This window comes from Anguilla rostrata, chromosome 4, assembly GCF_018555375.3.
Source record: "Anguilla rostrata isolate EN2019 chromosome 4, ASM1855537v3, whole genome shotgun sequence".
NCBI lineage: Eukaryota > Metazoa > Chordata > Actinopteri > Anguilliformes > Anguillidae > Anguilla > Anguilla rostrata.
In genome coordinates, this window is record NC_057936.1 from 66,493,116 (window position 1) to 66,516,977 (window position 23,862).

Genomic DNA, 23,862 nt, shown 5'->3' on the forward strand with positions numbered 1-23,862 from the left:
GGTGTACCCCTTTCCTTTCTGATTGACACCAACACCTAACACACCTCTGCGTTTCTCTGAACTTGGAAATGACAACTAACCCCCAGCCTACACAGAAAGGACACACCCACGCACAGACTCCAAAAAAACCCCTTTGACAGTTTGCTGAAACAGTGGACTCTTCAGTCCTCCTGCAAAAGACTGAGTCAGAGGGGAAGGAAACAGTCACACACCAGCCAGCATTTACGGGATTCTAATAGCGATGAACGTTTTTCATAAATCATTTTCAGTACTTCAAAAAAATCAGGTTAAATACGCCAGTCTTTCCCCAGGCAGTTACAAAGCTAAATATAGTTGCATAACGCTGATTTGCGTTTGTGTGTCTCCAGTCAAATGCCTGAAATCCAGAGATTCGCGTTCGATGACGGTTCCAACCGCGTCTCCATAAGGACAAGTAATAATCATTTCAATTACACGACCATGATTTATTTTCTTCACACTCATCAGAAAAACACGGCGCGGCAACATTCCAGTAAACGGACGTGATTACTGGGGATCACTGCCATTTCGAGGCACGAAATTTTCAAGCACTGACATTTGTTCGGCTATTTCAGACCCTTTTCTCGTTGCGTGGGCGGACTCAATGACGACCCGCGCGGCCAAAGGGAATCCTAGGTGCGATGCACGAGCCATCTTGGTGCGTGAGCGTGATGGGGGTTCGACGACATGTTCGTACCAGAAAGATGGCGTAGGCGTCGAAAGGGATTTCCCTTTAAAGTTTTACTTAAACAGACCGCCGGCTGCGCACGAGGGGCGGCTAAAAGTGCAAGGTCGTCTTCTGAGAGTGAAGCATTTCTGTCACTGTTCAATAATGGGTACATTAACGTTTTAATATTAAGGTTGCACCTTATCTAATATTCCACAATTCTTAGGCAATGGGTTTGAACACTTAAACAACCACAATCTCAAATTATGAAACCGTCAGTTGCAAAACTATTTTCTTAAAACAAAGGACGCAACGGAAGCAATTCCAATAGCTGCATTTCTAAAGTATACCGGTTTTTATTATATAGGCTAAGCGGGAAATGCATCAAGGCATAGTACCGGCGCAAAAATCTGCAAGAAAAGCTTCGGATTTTAGCTCTCATTGGAGGGTGTGTGGTTTTGCGAAAAAAAATGTGAAGAGATGCTAACAAATGTTAGCATGTAAATCTTCTAATCCATTTTGGCTTCTGCAATCACAAGTTGGTCATTATTTTGCAAAATAAAAACAAATATGCTGCCCCAGTTTTGCGTGGGCACCTCAGCGGAGACGTTGGTCAGGAAGCGGTCTCTCACATAGCAACACGTCAGCTTCCAGCTGTGTAGAACGCTATGGGTGTCAACGGTTTAGAACACTGAACAGCTGTTTATGACGTAAGCAGCGCAATAAAGGCAAAGGGCGCATATTTAGCACTACACTGACAAAACGCATGCTGTAAATGAAATGAAAAAGGTCATGGGGTGATCAAACAGTTAGCCAAATTTTTTGCAATTAACGGGCCCAGCAAAACGTTCTTCAGACCATCCAAAATTTTAATCCTGGTGCAGCAATTGGTGTGGGTCTGTGCATGTGAGCATAAGAGTGTATGCAAGTGTATGAGTGAGTATGTGAGTGTATGAGTACGTAAGTGTAAGAGCGCGAGTATGAGAGTGTATGCGAGTGAGTGCGAGTTGTTCTCTTGCTCTTCCTTCACAGTGCGAAGGCCCAGTCTTACACAGACGGTGCAGTTGGACTGTGGGAATCAGATTAAGCAGAAGGGTCGCTCTCGCGCGTTGAGGTGGGGAAATCGCGGCTGGCTGAAATCCTTTCTTTCCGGAAGACACTATGGCAGAGCTGCCAGGCACAGCCTGCACTGGCACACCTAGGATTCAGCACCAGACACCGTGTGCAGCTCAGTGTGGTAGCAGGGCATGCATCCTTGAGACAAAAGGCCAGGGACACTCAGCCAGGTCTAGTGTTAGCATTACCATTTATATGCTTCACAAAATGTATTTTTACAGAGAGAGACAATAATAATAAACTGATTAACTGATATATATATATATATATGCCGTGACTACCCTGGAAGGGACAGAAAAGCTGGACACAGGGAGATGCGGAAATTCCAGATATCTCCAGCGTTTGAGGGGGAGGGGGAGAGCAATCAGCAAAACCTTCGTCCGTCACCCTCACAGGATCTGGGCAAAAACAACAAAACTAAAACAAAGACAAAATAAATGAAATAAGGGTCGCTTTTCAGCTGCATACGTCGTACGGGCTCAGGCTCCCTCTCTCTCACTCTCTGTCGTAGGGGATCCCGGTCTCCGACACCTACTGTGAAAAGAAGCACTTAAATCCTGGACTGATTCGTATCATCATCCAGGTGTGTGTCTGCTTAAGCAGTTGGCGTGGTCCTCGAATTGCCCTGAATTCCTCCTGCAAACAGAGCCCTGCCACACACGTCTTGGTCATATGGCCTATACATCCAATGTATATGGGTCCCGGTAACTCTTTTCCAGGCAGAGTAAACTTATGCTTGTAATTGTTCACCATAGTTAGGGGTCGATTGGATCGTGTTAGTCTGGGTCCTCACCCCAGACCTGTTCGCCTTGGGAGACCCTACCGGGGGACATGTAATTCCCCCGACGACATAGCTCTGGGGATCATAAGACCTCGCAAGCCCTTCCGCCACGACAAGGCCACAATCCAGGAAGGGAAAATTTACATACTTACCCTTCAAATGTGCACACCAGAATGACACTACTGCCCCTGGTTTTTCCCATGACTCAGATGAAGTCCTTTCATCAGTAGTAGTTTTGGTGCCATCACACACACTTTCTGAAGGATACACAGACTGGGTTGATCAGGCCCAGAATGAACTGTATAGCTAATCCAATACCCTACCACGGTTTCCGACTGGCTTTTTGAATCCACTCTCAACTCAGATTGCATCTGACGTCATCCATTCAACAATACTTGTTGGCACGTTTTGGTTTTATTCTTCCCCACCACCAGCCCCCTCTTTGGGGGACATCTGTTATTGCAAGTATAGTCTGAGCCAAGTAGTTAATCCACTGTTACACACTCTTCAGCTAAAGCCAGTGTGACACTGTCTTCCACCTGTTCAGCTGTGTTGAAAAAGATCTTGTACTTTGTTTTTCTTGCCCACCACCACCCCCCCATCATCGGAGGACATCTTTGTTATTGCAAGTCTGGCCTGAGCCAAATAGTGGATGAACTATTACTCTTGTGATGTTCCAGTGGGAAAAGGCTAGTCTCCTCTTCATCCACTACCAATTACAGTAAGCCAGTGTGAACCTTGAACAGTGCTGACCTGGAGTGCTTGTCCATGCAGTCCCAGTCCTCAATGTCATCTCAGTCCTTCTCCCCTCTGTCACTGACTGCGTAGTGATGGTTATACCATCTGTGAAGATTCAAGTTTGGATTTTGTTTTAGGTCCCCTGCTTGGTCTTTCTACCAAGCCCACAAGGATGCAGAAGGCAGCTGTGATGAACACCATGCACCTTGTAATCGTGTCCACCCCCAGCCTCTGGTAAAACAGTCACACACTGTAACTCTCATGCTGAACCTTTTAAAAATGTAATTGTTTTTTAAATTTATTTTAAATTTTAAGTTTCTATTGATTCTATTTATTTCTTTTATTTTAATTTTATTAGGGCTAGGATTAGTTAAATATTTTTATTCTATTTATTTATTATTTGTTACTTATTTTATTTACTATTTGTTTATTATTCCTATTTTATTTATTATTCCTATTATTACTCTTATGTTTAACCTACAGAAATAGTTAGATAAGTTCAGGATGAGAGTTACAAGTGTGTGACTGTACTACAAAACAGAGGCTGGGGGTGGCACAGGTACAGGGTGCAGTGTCCATCATAGCTGCGGTTTACATCCTTGTAAACTCTGCAGAAAGACCAAGCTGAGGGCCCAAGACAAACTCCAAGGTGCCACAACCACCAACATGAACCTTCATGTATCCAGCATCCAGTGAAGCTTCTCATCCATGGTCGTCAAACCTGTTTTCCGTGACATGCTCCACAGTGACTGGGAGGGCTCCTGTACAATCCTGCGGCGCCTCTTGGACATGATTCCGGAAACGGCTCTTCATTCCGCACGGTGACCGCCTCACCCCCTTCAACCGGTCTTCTGCCAGCACCTGGTATTCATCACCTGCTGTAGCCAGCCACCCTCTCATACCACGTCAGTACTCAGCCCGGGGGGGGGGGGGATTAGTGTAGCGGAGGCTAGCTAGCCACCGGGGTGCTAATGTCTTGTGTACAGCCATGCTACAATTCACACCACCACTCCAACTCTTTGGAGGACATCTTTGTTTTTGCTGGTCTAGCTCAGGCTTCTGAATGACTTCCGTTTGAATTGGAATTCACTTACCACAAAATTGAGGAAGGAGAGAAGAAAAAAAAAAAAAAAAATTTAACACTGAGGTACCTTCAGAGTAACTAACCTGAGTCTACTTCCACTGGCTAACACTAAGGTTTTTCTTGCCCACCACCACCCCCCCTCTTTGGAGGACAACTTTGTTATCAATGGCTGGCCTGATCCAGGTAGCCGATCCACTCCTCTGCACTCTTCAGTCAAAATATGGTTTGATGCTCTTGCTTTCTCCTGTCTAGCTGTTTTTCCACATGGCCTTGTATGTTGCAGTCTTTGCTCCAGGAATCCTCAGTTTCCTCTGCATCCAGTCCTTAGAAGCCTCTTATCCCACATCCACTGGTAAGCACCTAGATAAGGAAGAGTGCATGGAGAAGAGCTGGTTAAGTGATTGCTTCAGTGGGTTCATTGCATTGGCTTCCTCCAACCTCTCTTACTATGGCACCATTACCTCCAGCACAATTGTATTGCTTGTGCTCCTTCACCAACTCCAGTCCTCATCCAATGGCTTTGCAAAGGATCTTCCAGGGTCAGAAGGCCTAGTTTTAAGTCTTTTCATTGCTGAAAAAAAAAAAATCACTGAGCCACAATGTGAACCTTGATCGATGCTCACCTCTTGCAGTCACAGTCCTCAAATCTCTTCTCTGAAAGGCATCTGCCATTTTGCTCCCCTGCCGTAAAGGCAAATTCTGCTGAAGCTTTTGGAATCTTTGGAGGTTAGCTGCTAATGTTCCTGTCCACTGGTTCCACTACTGATACTGTGAGTTTGTACACCGGAATGGGTTTAGAGGGGTTTGGTGAGGAGTGCATGCTGACAACACTAGACCTTGGGTTACAGGGACACCACCCTTCTCCACCCTTTGCACCCAGCCATGTGGGCGGTGTGTTGTCCTCTTCACACTCACCATGTCACAGAGTGAGCAGCCAGACCACTTCCACAGGCTTCTGACTGGCTGCTCGGTTCGTGCTGGAATCCACTGTCCATCTACTTCAAACCAAGTGAATGTCATCTGCCTTGTTCTTGCGTCTCTTCAGTACCAGCCTCCTTGAATCACTGAGTCTGAAACTCACTCTTGCTTAGGCAGTGGATCTGTCCAGGTCTCCAAACACCGATCTCTCCTCTTTCACTGACCATCTAGTGATGGCCATGCTGTCTGTGAAAGTTCATGTCAGAGGTTGCCACACCTTGGATCTTGTCTTGGGCCCTCTGCTTGGTCTTTCAGCAGAGTCCACAAGGATGTAAATGACAGCTATGATGGACACTGTGCACCCCAAAACCATGTCACTCCCAGCCTCTGGTTGTACAGTCGTACACTATAACCCTCATCCTGAACTATTCTAAATTACCATTTCCTTATTTTTATTGCTATTTATTTTTGCTATTTTTATTGCTATTTAGTCTTTTTTTTTTTTTAAATATAATTTTCTAAAATAAAAATGTATTATAGTTTGGATTTTATCAAGGTTATATTATTTCTACCATTAGATTTTTATTTTTGATTTCTATTTAAAATTTCTATTTCTATTTTTTGTTTTTTCTAAAATGATTTCAGGGTGAGGGTAACAGTATGTGACTATACTACCAAACAGTAGAGGCTGGGCAGTAACAGGGTGCACAGTGTTCATCATAGCTGCTGTTTACATCCTTGTGGACTCTGCTGAAAGACCAAGCAGAGGGCCCAAGACAAGATCCAATGTGTGGCAACCTCTGACATGAACTTTCACAGACAGCATGACCATCACTACATAGTCAGTGAAAGAGGAGAGATCGGTGTTTGAAGACCTGGACAGATCCACTGCCTAAGCAAGAGTGAGCTTCAGACCCAGCAATTCAAGGTGGCTGGTACTGAAGAGAGGAAAGGACAAGGCGGATGACAAGCACTTGGTTTGAAGTGGATGGACAGTGGATTCCAGCACAAACAGAGAAGCCAGTCAGAAGCCTGGGGAGGTGGGTCAACTGCTCACCCTGTGATACAATGACTGTGAAAAAGACAAAACAAATCACTCAGATGACAAGATGCAGAAAGTGGAGAAAGTTGGTGTACCTGAGACCCAAGGCCTGGTGCTGTCAACACAAAACCTTCTCCAAGCTCCTTTAGCCCCTTCCGCTGTACAAAGTCCTTCCAGTCTCAATGCGATACCCAGGGCCGGGAGGAAGCAGAGGCTGTGGTCTGGGAGAGGTTAGCAGCAGCCATGATCTGTCCATCCAAGAGTCACTGCAAGTCCCTACCAGTGCTGGTGTGGAAGAAAAAAAATCTACCTCCAATTGTGTGTGGACAACAGGCAGTTGAACACAGTTACTTGCCAAGCTTCATACCCTCTTCCCAGCATTGACTACATCCTGGACATAGCATAGCACATGCTAACTGGTTCAGCTCACTCAACTCCCACAGTGGTTATTGGCAGGTCCCTCTTCCGGCACCGGTTCATACCAAGATAGCCCAGCGATGTTCAAATGGCTGATGGAAAAGATACTTCAGGACATTCCAGCAACAGTGTCTACCTTGAAGAGATCCTGGTCCAAACCTTCAATGTAGTGCAAGCAAACCTCTGCACCAAGCCAGGTCAAGCCTAGTTCTATAGCACGATGATCCGTCTCGTCATGTTCACCCAAAAAACATGACACTTCTACAGCAAGGTAAAGCTCTTCTCCATCTGCATCCACTCAAGCATCTCTTCCACAAGTGGACAGCACAAAAGCAGCTTATTTTCATCATCTTCATCAGATCCATTTCCATGATATAGTCAGCTCCAGTGAGAGGATTTTTCCCCACTCAACTTGTCCACTTCAGGCTCATTCTATTCATACTCACCTTCTCTCACCGGAGAGGGAGGAGGGGGGGGAGGGGTAGTGTGACTGGAACCTATCCAAGCATGAATTTGCCTAGGAGGTGCACCTATCCATCGCAGGGCACATACAATATGGACACCATAGCCATGGACATGAGCAAATCCTGAACCTCAGTCAGTAAGCTAGTCAGACCACTCAAATCCTATTTTACACATTTACTACAGACAATGTAATCTGCAACACATAACCGCCGAGCCCTGCTAAGCTCAAAGCTAAAATCTGCAAGCATTTACAAACTACTCTGCCAGTAACATCTCACCCCTTCTCTAAAAACCACGTACCAGCACAAAAGCAACCAAATCCCCTCACTCAAACCCTGAAACCATTCTAATTCCAAGTTCCTATATTCCTTCAAGACCATAAAACAGACAACACTGGCATCACATTTTTCCACCATTGCAGCAGCATCATTGAGAGAGAGAAAAAAAAAAAAAAAAAAAAAAATCAGCAGCAAAAACCAGCTTAGAATTAAAATAAGCATGCTCGTACCTTTGACGTCTTCTGGCAACCTACAACCCACCACCAACACCAACTTCTTCTCATCTAAACTACTCAAATTCCACTAACTCAAATCAGCACCAGAGCTTTCAGCAACACAGCGCTAAGATCTCTACATCTATAATTAATTTACAACATCACAGCATACTCAGTCCAGATGACACCACCAAAATGGAAATCAATAAATCTACACATTTGCCTAATTTAATATAAACTTCACTCATCCACTATTAGCAAGTCACCAATTACAGAAAATCTGCACAATGAATCTACACACATCACACTGAAAGTGAATCACTCTAAAATGTACTTGCATCATTTGTAGCAAACAGCACAGCAGCTAAAACCAGCAGAAAATTGAAATTACATCAAAATCACCCCAGTCTCCATTTCATAGTTAGCCAAAGTACAGGTAGCCTCCTTTTCGCTTTAGACGTAAACAGCAACTCACAGCAAGTAGCTTTTCCTCAGAGCAACAGAAAAACAAACACGACAGAGCCCAATTAAAAATATAATCTTCACTCCTCAACAATTCTCACCTAGTGTAGCATAAGCAACAATCTCCAAAATAAGCAAAAGATAACACAGCACTTCAGCACAGCGACATTCCACCAGTGAAGGTACATAACCAGCTCCTCACCTTTGATGTCTTCTGGCAGACGCACCTACAACCCACCACCAGCACCAACCGTGTAGCAGCAGCATTGCTTCTAGCTTCTCATCTAAACTACTCAGATTCCACCAACTCAAATCAGCACAGTTTAAGATCTACAACTATAATTCACAGCATAAATCAGTCCAGAAAAATCAAATGACAGCACCAATGGAAATCAAAATCTACACATTTTGCCCTAAAAATACAAAACTTCACTCATCCACTATTAGCAACAGTCAATTACAGAAATCACTGCACAATATGAATGTACGCACAGCATCACACTGAAAGTGAATCACTCAAATGTACTTGCATCATTTGTAGCACAAAAAAAAAAAAAAAAAAAAAAAAAGGAAATTACATCAAAATCACCCCAGAAAATCTCAATTTCACATTTTGCCAAAATACAGGTAGCCTCCTTTTCTCTTTAGACATAAGCAGCAACTCACAGCAAGTAGCTTTTCCTCAGAGCAACAGAAACAAACACTACAGAGCCTAATAAAAACAATCTTCACTCATCAACAATTCTCACCTAGTGTAGCACAAGCAACACTCAAAAACAGCACTTCAGCATTCCACCAGTGAAAGTACATAACCAGCTCCTCACCTTTGATGTCTTCTGGCAGACGCACCTACAACCCACCACCAACACCAACCGTGCAGCAGCAGCACTGCTTTTAGCTTCTCATCTAAACTACTCAAATTCCTCCAACTCTCAAATCAGCACCAGAGCTTTCAGCAACACACAGCTAAGATCTCTACATCTAATTTACAACATAAGCATAAGTCCAGAAAAAAAAAAATGATTGATTTCCATTTTGGTACTATCTACACATTTTGCACCAATATAAACTTCACTCATCCACTATTAGCAAGTCACCAATTACAGAAATCACTGCATAATATGAATCTACACACAGCATCACACTGAAAGTGAATCACTCAAATGTACTTGCATTATTTGTAGCAATTTCTTAAGCACAGCAGCAAAAAAAATTACATCAAAATCACCATTTCATATTTTGCCAAAATACAGGTAACCTCCTTTTCTCTTTAGATATAAGTAACAACTCAGAGCAAGTAGCTTTTCCTCAGAGTAAAAGAAACAAACACTACAGAGCCTAATTAAAAATATAATCTTCACTCCAACAATTCTCACCTAGTGTAGCACAAGCAATCGCTAAAAAGCAAAAAGAAAAACACAGCGACATTTCACCAGTGAAGGTACATAACCAGCTCCTCACCTTTGATGTCTTCTGGCAGACGCACCTACAACCCACCACCAGCACCAACCGTGTACCAGCAGCAGCAGCATTGCTTCTAGCTCCTCACTTAAACTACGCTCTCTCGCTCTCAAATGCTACCAATTCTCAAGTCAGTACCAGGGCTTCGGCAACAAAGCGAAGATCTATACACCTACAATTAATTCACAACATCAATATCATTAGATCGCTACATAATCAGTCCAGAATATAAAGACAGCACCCATGTCCAGTCATCAGCAATCACTTCTGAACAGCACAGCAGCAACACAGCCGCAAACCAGAAGAAAGTGATGTCAATCACCACAAATTCCTCACAGGAATCAAACAAATTTATAAAATAATATTCACTCCTTGTCAACAACTCTCACCAAGCATAAGCAATCTCCACACAGCAAAAAAAAAAAAAAAAAAAAAGTCTTAAGCACAGCGGCATCCAACCAGTGAAAAGTACATAACCATGGTCTTACTTGGTGTCGATTGATTGATGCATCTAGTTGTCTAGGTTGATTGCAGAGCTGGGGAAAGAAATAATTTTTTAAAACTCACGAACAACTAGGCTACATGCAAAGAACAGCATAGCCTTTCCTATGAACACAAAGTAAATGTAAAAACCCCTGGTAAATGCTTCCTGGAAGTGTAAAACAAGCTGATAAATGAAAAAAACCTACTGCGGTAAATGCAGAATTTGTAATAGGCTAATTTAAATTTATTTTTAAAAAGCTGGAGAAGTTACAATTATTTAAGCCAAAGTTCTATCTTTGCATTTGTTTGCACACCGAGAAAGGCCGGATACAGAAATGTTAGTGTAGCTAAAAGCATATTAATATGAATGAGGAATCTAGGTTGCTCAATATTCTAGTCATTCTGCACACCTGAATAAGACTTTACAGGAATAACGTTGTTAGTTGTATTTCCGAACTCCGTTTTTCTTTTTATAATGCCACTTTTCAAAATGGCAAGACCGCTTGTCAATCAACACGAGCGCGACTGCACCTGCCCACTGATTGACTAATCATTTGCAATTGATTACTTGGTCTTGATCTGAGCAGCGCTGGTGGAATCCAAAGAGGTTCCTAATATGTAGGCTCTATGGTGGAATCTATGGGCTGGTAGTTAGTTTGCTAACAATGCTCGTTTCAATGCTATAACATAATATTCGGATAGGTTGAGATAGGTAATGGATCTACGGACTATATTAGTGGTCTTCAATCCTGGTCCTGGAGAGCTGCAGGATCTGCTGTTTTTTTTTCTTAAAATCAGCAGCACCCAATTGAGATCCAAGACACCAGGTGAGTTGAGTAAACTGTGTAATCAACCGCTCTAATTGATTCATGAAGTGTAGAGTCACTATGAAAACCATGAGACCCCGTAGCTCTCCGGGACCAGGGTTGGAGACCACTGGACTATATGATGCAGATGGTTTCTGTACTTGACACGAAACTAGCCTTCTAGCTTCGGATAGTGGGGTGGCTACAGTGGCATTTGCTCCGCTGGCTTGCTAGTTAGGTAGCAAATGCCACCTGAATAATAAATAAAGAGTAGTTAAGTAGACGCTTGATCAAAATAACTGCACGGACACGTGCTAATTAGCTAGTTAAATCTAGCTTTATAGCTTCTATCAGCATTCGAAGAGACCGTAATAAAGGAGACAGTCCCTGTGTGAACTGTGATTGGAGTGGCTAGCGGCAGTAGGCTAGCCCTGCTAGCTACCAAACAGTAGGTTCTTAATCAGCGATGTTCCTAGCTAGCGTTAGCTGGTTAACGTGCTATTGATAATAGTTATGAAAAAACAATCAAGCAGATGTGGGTAACCCGGCTTCAAAGAGTTAAAAGACTGACCATGTATTTGCTCCACCAACATGCACTAAACCAGGTGATTACAATAATTAGTTCTCCTGTCATGCTGAAGAGTTATTCTAATTAGAATCAGGTGGTTTAGTGTAGGGTGGTGGCGTAAATATATGGTCAGTCTTTTTACTCCGGGTTACCTACCTCTGTAATCAAGCAAACCTTTGAGTGTTGGATTTGAATAAAGGAACTTTCATTTGCTAGTCACTACTAGTTAAAGCTATCTTCTGTTTGTGTTCTGGCAGGCAGCCATGACAGGAACTGCAACTAAGTGGGACGGCTAGCCGCAGTAGCCCCGCTAGCTACCTAGAAAGCAAGCAATGTTCTTAATCACAGGCGTGTTAGAATTGGTTTAAATGACGTAGCGTTATCCTTTAAGCCGTGCATTTTGTGTTTTTGCGACTTGTTTTCATTCAAATAAAGGATTTACACTCATTCAATAAACGTGTGGATGCATTGTTTGGGTAATTCTGTGAAAATGGTGGCTTTCTGAACAGCCAAAAAAAAAATTTTTTTTATAAATCAACACAAATTACAACTTAATGTATTTATTTTTACTACATTACGTGACGGTGTGGATCTTGATAGTGGCCTGAGGTTACAGGTCAGAGGAAGCCTGCAGTTCCGTGATGCACCGGGCCTAGACCAATCTGGAAGCTGCAGGTGTGTCTCAGGACAGGAGTCTGGCACCCAGGTACAGGTGAGTGACAGGCAGTCACTGCACCCCTATGGAAGACTAAAACTGGTGTAGCAGATACACTCTCTCTCTCTCTCTCTCTCACACACACACTTTGCCAGAAGTATTGCTTCATATGAAGCAATTTATGGATATCTGGGAAAGAGGTCAAGAAGAAGCATTCTATGTATTAAAACCTTTGGCATTATCTGGGATCATTCCGGATTTAATCCCATATTGTGGATCTGAGAACATATTTTTATAGACATGCCTCACATTATAGCAAAAAGTCACTCCTCACAGTTCACAATAGTACCCAATATTTACCACACTACCCCAGTATAATGCACTGTTCCTTTTTCAAACGCACTGTCGCGTTCATAAAAGTAGGTGATTGTATTAACGCGGTGAGAAAACAGGCCAAGTTCTAATTTCTCACGACGGTAGAGAGGATTTGTTTTGAGTAATATCCGACAAGTGCGAAACGGCAACAGCTGAGTCACTGTATATTTCTGACGTAAAGCGAAAACGTTTTGTACATTCTTTTTTTAACGTTTGGTTCCTCCCGAACGCGACTTCCTGGTTGCTTTATTCCGATAATAGAGGACAAGTGTGGTTTCCATCTTACGCTAGATGCTTCAGACACGTGCCTGTTGTGACATCGGGGACTGACCCAGTTATTGAGCGGGTGGACTATAAGTACCAGCCTGCGTTTCCGCGGGGGTTCATATCGGTGGACGTGGCCACTAGCATAAAAATACAGGTTCTCTCGTCCCTTTCTGGAGCGAAAACGGTGGCGTTTTGGAGAGAACCGAAGCAGTCTGTAGATGCGGAGGTAACCATGTCAGTGGAATACCCCAAACTCACCGGACAGGTAAGAGCTCTGCTCGGCCGCTGGAAACCTACCGCCTGAAACAAGCAATTACATGCCGCGAGCGCTGGCGGAACTGACTGTTATTGTGTGTCAACGCAGTTGACACTGAACTTTCTAACACTTCTTCAGTCAACAAGTGACCATACTGCGACTTGCAAACGCGTAAAAGATATGGTCACTCAAATGAAAAACCCACACTGCCGCAGAAATCTGATCTTATTTATTTATTTATTTTGAAACGTGGAAAACATTTTTATAATGCAGAGGAATACTCTTGAACACAGGTTGCTGAGCCAACGGCCGTCCGTACTTTTTCTGACCCTGAGGACAACCAACACCGTATCGCGGCGCTGGAGAGGCAACGATTGGAGGCACGTTTGCGTGGCATCGCTGAGCACGACGAGACGAGACTTGGCGAACGATGAAAGGAATTAATACGTTTTACATTACAGACGTTCATCGCCGTCGACTTATTGTATTTTTTTTCTCGCAGCTTCTGGAGGTCAATAAGAAATGGGATGAGCAGTACCAAAGAATGAAGGGATTTTATAAAGCAAAGGTAATGAATTTGTCAAATTTTCTGTCAGATTCTGTGAAGTGCGCGTGAGTAGCGTACTGTTCTCCCCTCAAGCGACCCCTGTAATAAAAGATAGATTATGGCCTATGGATGGCTCCAGGGTATGGATGCTTTTTTATCTATTACATAATTTATGTAATAAAGGATACTGCGTGTCCGCTACTTAGCTGGTTATCTGGACAGGTGACGCATAGTGTGAACCTAAATGCCAATCGGACTAAATTAGCGGAGTAGGCTCAACTTAAAATTGACTAATTTATTTATAACTGTGTTAAAAAGCTAAAAAGAGTTACATTTCACGACCAATGGATGCTAAAAAAGATTAAGTTACCCTATTACAGAATTTTAAAGACAGTCGTTTTCTCAGTTGAGAACTGAACTCGTGTGTTTTTTTTTTTGTTTGTTTGTTTTTGTATTGACCCGTGTCTGCTCAGGAGAACGTTTCTGTTTTCTAACGCGTTCACTGCATCACTGTTGAGTTCACGCGCAAACTGTGGGCCATCAGATTCAGGAGCTGAGGAAGCGGCTCGCGGCATGCCACGCATGCGCGCCAGATGAAGAGGAGCTGGAAAGGAAGCACGTGCACCTTGAGGAGAAGATCTCGCAGTCCGAACGAACCACAGAGACGGTCCTGGCAAGTCAAGCTGCTGTTATTAATATTTGCCTGTCGGAATATTTTTGGTCGCATTGCATTTTTTTTGTTTCGCCTGAACACGTTTCTCGTTGTACTGATAAAATGATGCACTCGATGCCGGTTGATTCATACCAGTTATTTTGACTTATATTTTAAATACCAGAATTGTTCTCAGAATGGTAAAGAAAGTCTACCCTTTAAACAGTGTGTAACAGGCAATATCTTGGTCAATAAAGGTTGTTGAGAATTTACGATTAATCAAATTAATTAAATTCTAATAGCATTGAGCAAGACGGCACATAATTATATCTGTTTTGTCATTTGAATCATTTTTTTCCCCCACAAATTGTTTAATTTCGGCGACCAGGTGACCACACTTTCAGCAGTTATGACCTCAGGGATTTCAGCAGTCAGTCTATAGTTGAAGTAACTCACAAATTTAACCTTGTTCTATAGGACTCGTTTGTCATACAGCACATTACAGACACTTGAAACACTTGGTTGATATGACTGATTAAAAGTACTAGGATGTTAATATTGCATATTTCTTCATGGCAGGCTGTTTCTGGCATAATGGGGCCTTGGGCCTGGTGCATAGGGCTCGATCCAATCGCTTATATTTTACCTGTCCTCACTTCCTTTCCTTGTGTCCCTTCCTGGTATGGATGGCCAAATGGGTCAAAAATGTGTAAAATTGACATCTGGAATCATGCGTTGTCAATGCTTTGAGAACACACAAGCAACGCGTTGACAAGGCGTGATTCCAGGCGTCTATTTCACATTTTTGGACCCATTTAGCCTTCCTTACTAGGGAAAGAAGCAAGGATGGATAAAGTATGTTATTGGAATAAGCTGATACTCTATGCCAGTGGTTCTCAAACTCGGTCCTGGGGGACCCCTGTGTATGCTGGTTTTCATTCCAACCTCAACAGCAATCACAGAATTTTAACAAGCTGTTAATTTTTCTTAATTAGGTGCTTTTCATGTGGGTGCACACACCTGATTCTACTAATCAATCACTAGAGTCATTGCTAAGCACATTGATTAGTAGAATCAGGATCAGGTGTGTGCACCCACACTGGCCCTTTCTGGATAAAACTGGGGACCCCAGCTCTAAAACATGAAAAGCACGTAATTAAGAAAAATTAACAGCTTGTTAAAATTCTGTGATTGCAGCTGAGGTTGGAATGAAAACCAGCATACACAGGGGTCCCCCAGGACCGAGTCTGAGAACCACTGCCCTACGCAACAAACGCGTGCATCAGGGCAACCAGCCATGCAAGGGGCGTTTCCCGCAGTGCTGCGTTGCAAAACGTATCATCCAAAATTTTTAATGTGATGCAAAACGTTTGGTGCAATTTCACGTGTTTCTGTTTAGAGGAGCGAAATGTAAATACGGCTCAACTAACAAACCGTAAACGAAGAAGTAATCATTTTCAATGTAAACTGCTTTTAAAAATTTGATTAACGTAGGCTGCCACCTTGTGGATTTGTGGTGTATAACCTTAGACAGGGCCAAGAGAAGCTGGTACACGCACATGCGGTATGTAAACAAGGAGCTTGCGTATCTCCTTATGTCCCTTGCATGGAGTATGTACCAGGCCTTCAGGGGTAAATCGTCCTTCAGTCAACATCGCGTCTAATTAAGAACAACTAGCAGCTCATTACTATTCTGCGGTTTGAAAGTATGACCGGTCCGCCGTGGTCTAAGGCCGGCCAGTGAAGGCGAAGAGGGCTGTTAACCGTAAAGCTGGCAGTATACTCAGTAAGAAGAAAGAACTTCAGGATTGAGAACCACCGGCGAACATGTCCACGAACACCGTTGTCGGTATACTCAGTGAGAACACCGCACCGTTTAAAGTCACTCCACGCCGCTGGGGCGTGAATAATTACGAATAATTACGAGGCAGCTATTAACCGGGGCTGGAATCTCGCGCAGACCCCCGTCTCGCGGCTACGCCATAGATGTATAAAGAGAAGGGCTACGCGAGATCACAACGCAAAACAAAAAGTTTAAAGTGTTTGAAGTGGCTTTAGTTTATCTAGCTATGCAAAAGAAAGAAGAAAAAAAGGCCAAGGAGATGGTACGTTCGCCCTCTAAATCAAAGTAGGACGGAGAATGGAGAGTTTAATCTGTACTGACTGTGAGAGACTCTCTCCTCTCTGCAGAAGCTGTTAACAGTAAGGTGCCTCTGACTGTGAGAAACTCTGTCCACTCTGCAGAAGCGAAACTCTGAGGTCTGCACTGAATTACTGGAAACCGAGAGACAGGCGCAGGGCTTGAGACTGCAGGTCACTGCTCTCACCAGGAGGGGGCAGCAACAGCAATCTGAGATCAGGCGACTCAACAAGGTGGGTGTGTCTGTAAATGTCCACTGTGTGTGTGTGTGTTCAGGGTATGTGTGTGTGTGTGTGTGTGTGTGTCTGTTCAGGGTGTGTGTTCAGTGTGTGTGTGTTCAGTGCCTTTATCTGCACCAGTACAGGCAGCAGCGGTCCTTTCTCCCACTGACCGCAGAGCAAATCTAATAAAGGGAAAAGGTTTCCTCAGGAAGAGCCAGGCCTCGCACACTGACTCTGATGGCTTAATCCTGGGCTGTTCCTGCTGATCTACTGTAGGCCTGCCACACAGGTCTTCAGCTCTACCATCAGGCACACCTGATTCTGCCACTCAATGGCTTGACAAGATCTCTAGCGGTTGAATGGGGTTGGAATGAAAACCTCCCGGACAGCACACGGCAGGGGACCTGGTCTTGTGTGTGTGTGTGTGTGTGTGTGTGCGTGTGTGTGTGTCTGTGTGGTATAGTGTAGTGCGTATGTGTGTGAAGTATATAGTGTCTGTATTTGAGAGTGTGCGTGTGCGTGTGCGTGTGTGTGTGCGTGTGTGTGTGTGGTGTATTTTGTGGTAAAGTGTTTTCCCAGAATGCCTCATTCTGTCCTGCAGATCCTGAGTGAGGCTCTGGTGGAAGAGAGAGAGAGCAGGACACAGGTGGAGCTGCTCAGACATCAGGTACCGAGCTGTAACCATGGAAACACCTGGCGTTCCACACACACCCGAGCAGGAGGCGGGGCTCGGCGCCATAAGCAACACTGGAACAAGGTCCTCACTATGTCTCCTGCAATATTCCTAATGTGTGTGTGTGTGTGTGTGTGCGCGCGTGTGCTTGCGTGCATGTGTGTGTGGGTGTGTGTGCGTGTGCAGGTGTGGCTCCATGAGAAGGACTTCCAGAAGGAGAGAGCAGAGAGGAGGCAGCTGTGTGAGAGGAACGTGGAGCTGGAGAGGAGGCTAGAGACCCTGAATGCTGAGATGCAGAAGGCCCGGGCCCAGGTACACCAACAGCACAACTCCTCCATACAGACACCTCCTCTCTCTGACACCCATCACCTCCTCTTTCCTTCATACAGTCACCTCCTCTCTCTGACTCCCATCACCTCCTCTCTCCTCCATACAGTCACCTCCTCTCTCTGACTCCCATCACCTCCTCTTTCCTCCATACAGTCACCTCCTCTCTCTGACTCCCATCACCTCCTCTCTCAGAGAACAGCCAGCTCCTCTCTCTGACCCAGTTTCTGCTTGTGCTAACTGCTTAATTGTTGCTGATTTGTGGTTGCCAGGTCAGAGTTGTGGTTGCTAGATGTAGATACTTCTGGAGTTACACAGGAGAAGCTAATTTGCTGTAAAACATAAGACTAAAAGTGGAATAGTCACCTGTGACACATCACTGGTGGAACAGTGTTCAGTTTGTGTGCTGAACTCTGGACACCCCACCTGTCTGCGCTCGCAGGTGACCAGGACGTTCGTCTGCACCCCTAAACCCAGGAGCCACGCCCCCTGCGGCTGTCGCCAGGGAGACGGCCTTCCCGCCATCGCCGGGAGAAACAGGGGCCACTCCGCGTCCCACCAGCCCATGCGGTCCGCCTCCCCTCCTTCCCCCACTCCCCCCACCACCACGCGACCCCCGAAACCCAGCCGGAGCCCTCCCGCCCAACAGCGCCCCCTGGCGAGAGGGCAGGTCTGACGCAGGCTGTCCCGCCGTGCCGCCGGACGCTTCGCCAGGAGGGCCCGGTCTGAAGCTCTCTCTGGCGTAAGCCGACGGAGTCGCGCTGTCCATGCTGCGGCCTGCTCTTCCCTCTCGTTCGCAGCACGGCTACACGCGTCACGGGTTCGAGGCTTGCGGGGTTGACGTATATTTAGCGATTTAGCGATGTGCTCCTGCTCCCTCTCTCCCTGTGCGGCTTGGGAGGAGGCCGCCCGCGAAATGCATTTAGTGGAATGGAACGCTGCTAACGTTCGGTCTTCGCATTGACACACTGACCTGGCTCCAAACCCACATTTACTGTTTACCCATAGGAAACGTGGAACGATATACGTTTCGTAATATATTTCTCTGCATTATTCAGTATGTTTCTCAGTTTAAATGACAATAATTTATATATTTCAAGTGCTTTGTTCACAAGTGAACTGGTGTTATATTGATACATGTATAATTAATACTGAAAATTGTCAGAAAAGCCCTCTTTTCTCACAAAAAATAAATCACCAATCATTTATATTTCAATACTTTGAATATCCAAATAAGGGAATTATTTGGTTGCATGAGGATATGCAGGTATATTTGCACACACACAGTGTGTGTAATGTGTGTGTGTGTGTGTATGTGCACATGTGCTCTGAGTGAGTGTGTGTCTGTGTGTGTGTGTATATAACCTCTCTGAAGATGTTCAGTGTTTATTCTCTCTTGTTCCTGCGGATTTGTACTGATATTCGTGAGGTTGGATTCCTGCCTTTTGTACAATGAAATGAAGTCAGACACAAACATGACATTTGTTCTTTGTTTTTGTCTTTTTCATCTGGTTCGAGTTTTTGGAGTTCTTTTCCTCACTGGGAGAAGCTTCAGAACATGTTTCTAATTTTAGAGAGGATGTACTGCTGATGTCAGCAGACGATACCGCCACCGTGTTTATCTGTGTGTGTGTGTGTGTGTGTGTGTGTGTGTGTGTGTGTGTGTCCATGCTTTTAAACACACTGCGTGTTTATGTGTGTGTGTGTGTGTGTGTGTGTGTGTGTGTGTGTGTCCACGCTTTTAAACACACTGCGTGTTTATCTGTGTGTGAATATGTATTTAAGCATCTGAACCTGTATATACAAAACTATTTTTATCGAGTCAAAAAATGTAAAGTGTCTAATTGTTTTATTTAAAAAGAATCAAAGAAGAAGAAATAAAACAGGAAAAATACATCTTGTGCTCATTGAAGGATGACGTGTGTGTGTATGAGAGTATGTATATGCATGTGTATAGGTGCAATTATGTGTATAATGTTTATAGTGTTTTATGCACAGTGTGTATAGTGTATGGTGAATACAATGTGTGCAGTGATTAGTGAGTAATGTATGTTTTGTGTACAGTTTGAGGGAATGTGCAATTCAGTCAAAACTGCCAAGTGATCAGCAGGAAAGCTGAAGTCATCAGTTGTGAAGTGAAAGTGCTCATTGATCAGCACGCTGTTGTATCATCAAGAGAAAGCGTGATTCATTCCCAACAGCCAGATCATCCAAGGAAAATGCTGTTCAGTCAAAACCAGCAGGCCATTGAGGAAAATTTCATTGGAAAAAAAACAACTTAAACAGACAAGGCTACTGCCAAAATATGCTTTATTAGGAGAACTTCCAGGTACGGACCTGTCCAGACTAACTGATTTAGAGAAGTTTATGTGCAGAAGGGCAGAATAATGTGGGTATGACTTCCTGGGCACAGAGTTTGACGTTGGGAATCTGAACTTGCCCCATGGAAAGGGCACAGATTTGGGTAGAGGGATGCTGGACATTAAAACTTCCACACAAAAGAGTCCATATGCAGTATATTATCCATTAAGTGCTGGTGAGTTTTTAAAGGACCAAGTCTCTAATCACAAGAGTGGTTACTTTAGCGTTACACCACACGCCCCCCCACACCTCCCCCCCTAAAGCCTGTACAGCTTCTGGCCCAGAATGAGCAGTGTGTCTGCTACAGAACTACAGAAACAAACATAAGTAAATAGAGGTTAAACGCACCTTGTTTTCCAGCAGAACTCCTCCTCATTACGATAATGCAGGATGTGCAGGATAATGCAGGATGTGCAGGATGTGCAGGATAATGCAGGATGTGCAGGATGTGCAGGATAATGCAGGATGTGCAGGACGTGCAGGATGTGCAGGATGTGCAGGATAATGCAGGATGTGCAGGATAATGCAGGATGTGCAAGACGTGCAGGATGTGCAGGATGTGCAGGGTGTGCAGGATGTGCAGGATAATGCAGGATGTGCAGGATGTGCAGGATAATGCAGGATGTGCAGCGGCGCATCGATCCTCCTGTGTTTCTGAGGGCCTCTGTGGCAGTAACTTAAGCCTCAGGCCTGGGCTAATATTAGCCTGGGTAATGGAGCGATGTAAGGTGCAGTAATGGGGGTAATCTAAGCCTTGCTAATGGGATACTATGAGCCAAATGAGAGCAGAATTACGCGGCTCTCACACAGACGGTTGTGTTTTTCCCAGCTCTTCCCAGTTTTCCCACAGCAGTGATCTGCTGCTGCTGCTGTGCTTCTACTGCGGCTTCCTGATTATTTTGGGAGCCATTTTGACTATTCTCTGCAACTTACTCTCACTTTCATTAGATCCCACAGTGACCAGTTACCTGCTTCCACTAGATCCCTCAGTGACCAGTTGCCTGCTTCTACTAGATCCCACAGTGATCTGTTCCCTGCTGCCACTAGATCCCATGGTGATCTGTTCCCTGCTGCCACTAGATCCTACAGTGATCTGTTCCCTGTTTCCACTAGATCCCATGGTGATCTGTTCCCTGCTGCCACTAGATCTCACAGTGATCTGTTCCGTGCTTCCACTAGATCTCAGTGATCTGTTCCCTGTTTCAACTGGATCTCACAGTGATCTGTTCCCTGTGTCTACTAGATCCCACAGTGATCTGTTCCCAGCTTCCACTAGATCCTACAGTGATCTGTTCCCTGCTGCCACTAGATCTCTCAGTGATCTGTTCCCTGCTTCCACTAGATCCCATGGTGATCTGTTCCCTGTTTCAACTGGATATCACAGTTATCTGTTCCCTGCTTCCACTGGATCCTGCAGTCATCTGTTCCCTGCTTTCACTGGATCTCACAGTAATCTATTCCTTAACTCTGATCAGATTCCATTGTGATCAACTTTGCGCCCCTCCATTCTGATAGGTCCAGAGGTGAATGTTTTGAACAGGAAAAGCAAGCAACTGCCTGGGGATTGGGGGCCCCTAAGGGCCGAGTTTTAGGAGTTTTGAGTAACGTGACCAATGGTGGAAGTTGGTCAGCATCCACCCCCCACACCCCCCCCCCCATCTCCAGAGTTAAGCCAGGATAGATCCTGCACTGCAGACCCGTCATTTTGGCGCGATCAGGTCTCTGGCTCCTGTAAGATCCCACAACGATCCGGTGTCGGCTAATTCATCCCAGCCTCTCAGTTTGGCTTCAGTGCCGGCGTAGTGTTACACTCCAAACAACTCAGTCAGATTATTCATACGTTTGTGTGCTACCATTTCATTGGCTTAGGAAAAAAAGAAATCTTATCAAAACTGTATAACAATGATAACCTGCTTCCATGGATAGAAAATGTGAAAAAGTGAATGTGTACAGTATCCATGTCTGTATTACTGTCTCAGACACAGATATTCCATTGCTGTGAATCTGACTGTTGGCTTTGGCCTTGCTTTTGGCAGTCAGAACATCTTGAAAAAAGTTATCTTTGGAAGAAAAAGCCTTCGTTTAGTGCCAGACCTCAGAGCTGTTGGAGCCCTGCTGTGTGTGCGTGTGTGTGCGTGTGTGTGCGTGTGCATGTATGTGTGTGTGTGTGCGTGCGAGAGAGAGAGAGAGAGATCCCACGCATAAAAACAAAACTCTCAAAGGAGGCCCAGGGTGACCTGCAGTACCTGACAGTCTGTAAGCGCACCCCCGGGGAAACGGTGCTTAGTGCCCACCACAGCGACGCCGCCAGCTGCGACTCCGGCTCGCGCTCGAGCTTCCGCACTCTGCACCCGGGAGAGATATCTGGTTCAGAACACGCGGCTGGCCGCGCTGTCTACGTATGACATAACAGGAGGCTTGAGGCCAATAAATCGTGCATTTGTGCAAGAACGACTCCCTGCAATGTCTCCGTAGCCGCGGAAAATGGGTTTCCAGTGGCGCGCGGGATATTTCCTGTTCTTTTCCTTCATCACAAGAAGCACGATCTACTGGGCGCTCTGTCGCATCCGCCAGATGGCGCTGGTGCACTTGCGTACCTGGGAAAATGAGGCCATTCTGTAAAAACCTAAATGAGTAAGTTATAAATGATCACAAAATAAGGGCAACAGAAATTCCGTGATAAAAAAAATCTAATTTAGGATGACAAGTGTTCATGGCACCCGTTCCACTTAGTTTTGAAATAATGAAGGCAACAATCAATTAAACCAGACGTGTTCCCACACGGTATATTAAGGAGGCAATAAAGGTGTTATTAAAACTATGCAAAACGTTTTTAAAATTTTTTTTTTTAAATATTTGTGTTTAGCTTAATTTTCAAAAGCAAATCAGAATCCCGTGCCCATTGTAGGCTATTATAATCTTGTGCGTCCGATGACGTACCCAAAGTATTTTGTTGTTGTCAAATCATACGTTTACGTGCAGTAACTTCCAATCACCGGCAGAATTTTGTCAACGGCTCTTATCAACACTAAATATTTACCTCCGCGGGTTACGGCCTCGGTCCAGACAAAAGCGGCGCTGTCCCGCGCGGGTTTTTCGCGCACATGCGGAATGGCTGCCTTTCGGGCTGAACAAACACGTCGATTGCAGTCCGCGGGGGCAAGACAAAACACACCCGAATAAACAAAAGTGGGAAAAGTCAACCTTTTCGCCTGTTTACATCAACGGGAACGGTGTCCCACTGCATTGTTCAAGAGGATCCGCTATTCATTTCACCCCCACCCCATCCCATTCAAGTCGCCAATCAGATAGGCCTAGGCTGTGGCGAAAAACTCTGCCCCCCGGAGATGCGTGACTTTGGGAAGGGGCTACCCAAGTTAAACGAAATCACACAGCCGACAAATAGCAAAAAAAAAAAAAAAAAAACATTTCCCAACAGGAAAAATATGTTGGGGGGTTCCCCGGCTTCAAAACGTGCGATCAAGCGTTCCTGCCTCCTCGGGACGAGTCCTCCAGTCGTTTACTAGAGAGAAAACACATCCAAAGCGTGTAGAAAGCTGGCGGTTTGGACTTTTTTTTTTTTTTAGAAAACTGTTAAATTGAACTACGATCCAGAATAAAAGTAGGCGCATTTCTTTGTATAATAAACAAACTAGGTACGTTTCTATTCCTGTCAGAGTTGTAGTTATTTTACTATTAAAATGTCTAATGCAGCCAGTTCCTTGATAAGCTGCTGCACGTATGTAAGTGTCTGTAATTGTTTTTCATTCATAAAGTGATGTCAGCTGAAGACCGATTCTCTGATAGGCCTCGTCTTCATCCAACCTGATTCCTGGTTGGTTTTTTTATGTTTTGTTTGCTGGGACTGG

At 44.6% G+C, this 23,862-nt stretch overlaps 1 protein-coding gene across 1 annotated transcript; it reads left to right on the forward strand.

Annotated features, from left to right (window-relative positions):
• Window positions 1-10,949: 10,949 nt before the first annotated feature.
• On the forward strand, window positions 10,950-19,526 carry LOC135254246 (uncharacterized). Its single transcript, XM_064334406.1, has 8 exons — window positions 10,950-10,972; window positions 12,120-12,231; window positions 13,575-13,640; window positions 14,164-14,292; window positions 16,516-16,644; window positions 17,234-17,299; window positions 17,492-17,617; window positions 18,075-19,526. The coding sequence occupies exons 3-8, from the start codon at window positions 13,617-13,619 to the stop codon at window positions 18,306-18,308; spliced, it is 708 nt and encodes a 235-aa protein (XP_064190476.1). The 5' UTR covers window positions 10,950-10,972; window positions 12,120-12,231; window positions 13,575-13,616; the 3' UTR covers window positions 18,309-19,526.
• The last annotated feature ends 4,336 nt before the right edge of the window (window positions 19,527-23,862 follow it).

Coding starts and splice junctions, on each gene's coding strand:
- LOC135254246 (XM_064334406.1), top strand. CDS start 13,617: ATGAAGGGATTTTATAAAGCAAAG. Junction 14,293..16,515: donor GAACCACAGAGACGGTCCTG/GCAAGTCAAGCT, acceptor TCCACTCTGCAG/AAGCGAAACTCTGAGGTCTG. Junction 17,618..18,074: donor TGCAGAAGGCCCGGGCCCAG/GTACACCAACAG, acceptor CTGCGCTCGCAG/GTGACCAGGACGTTCGTCTG.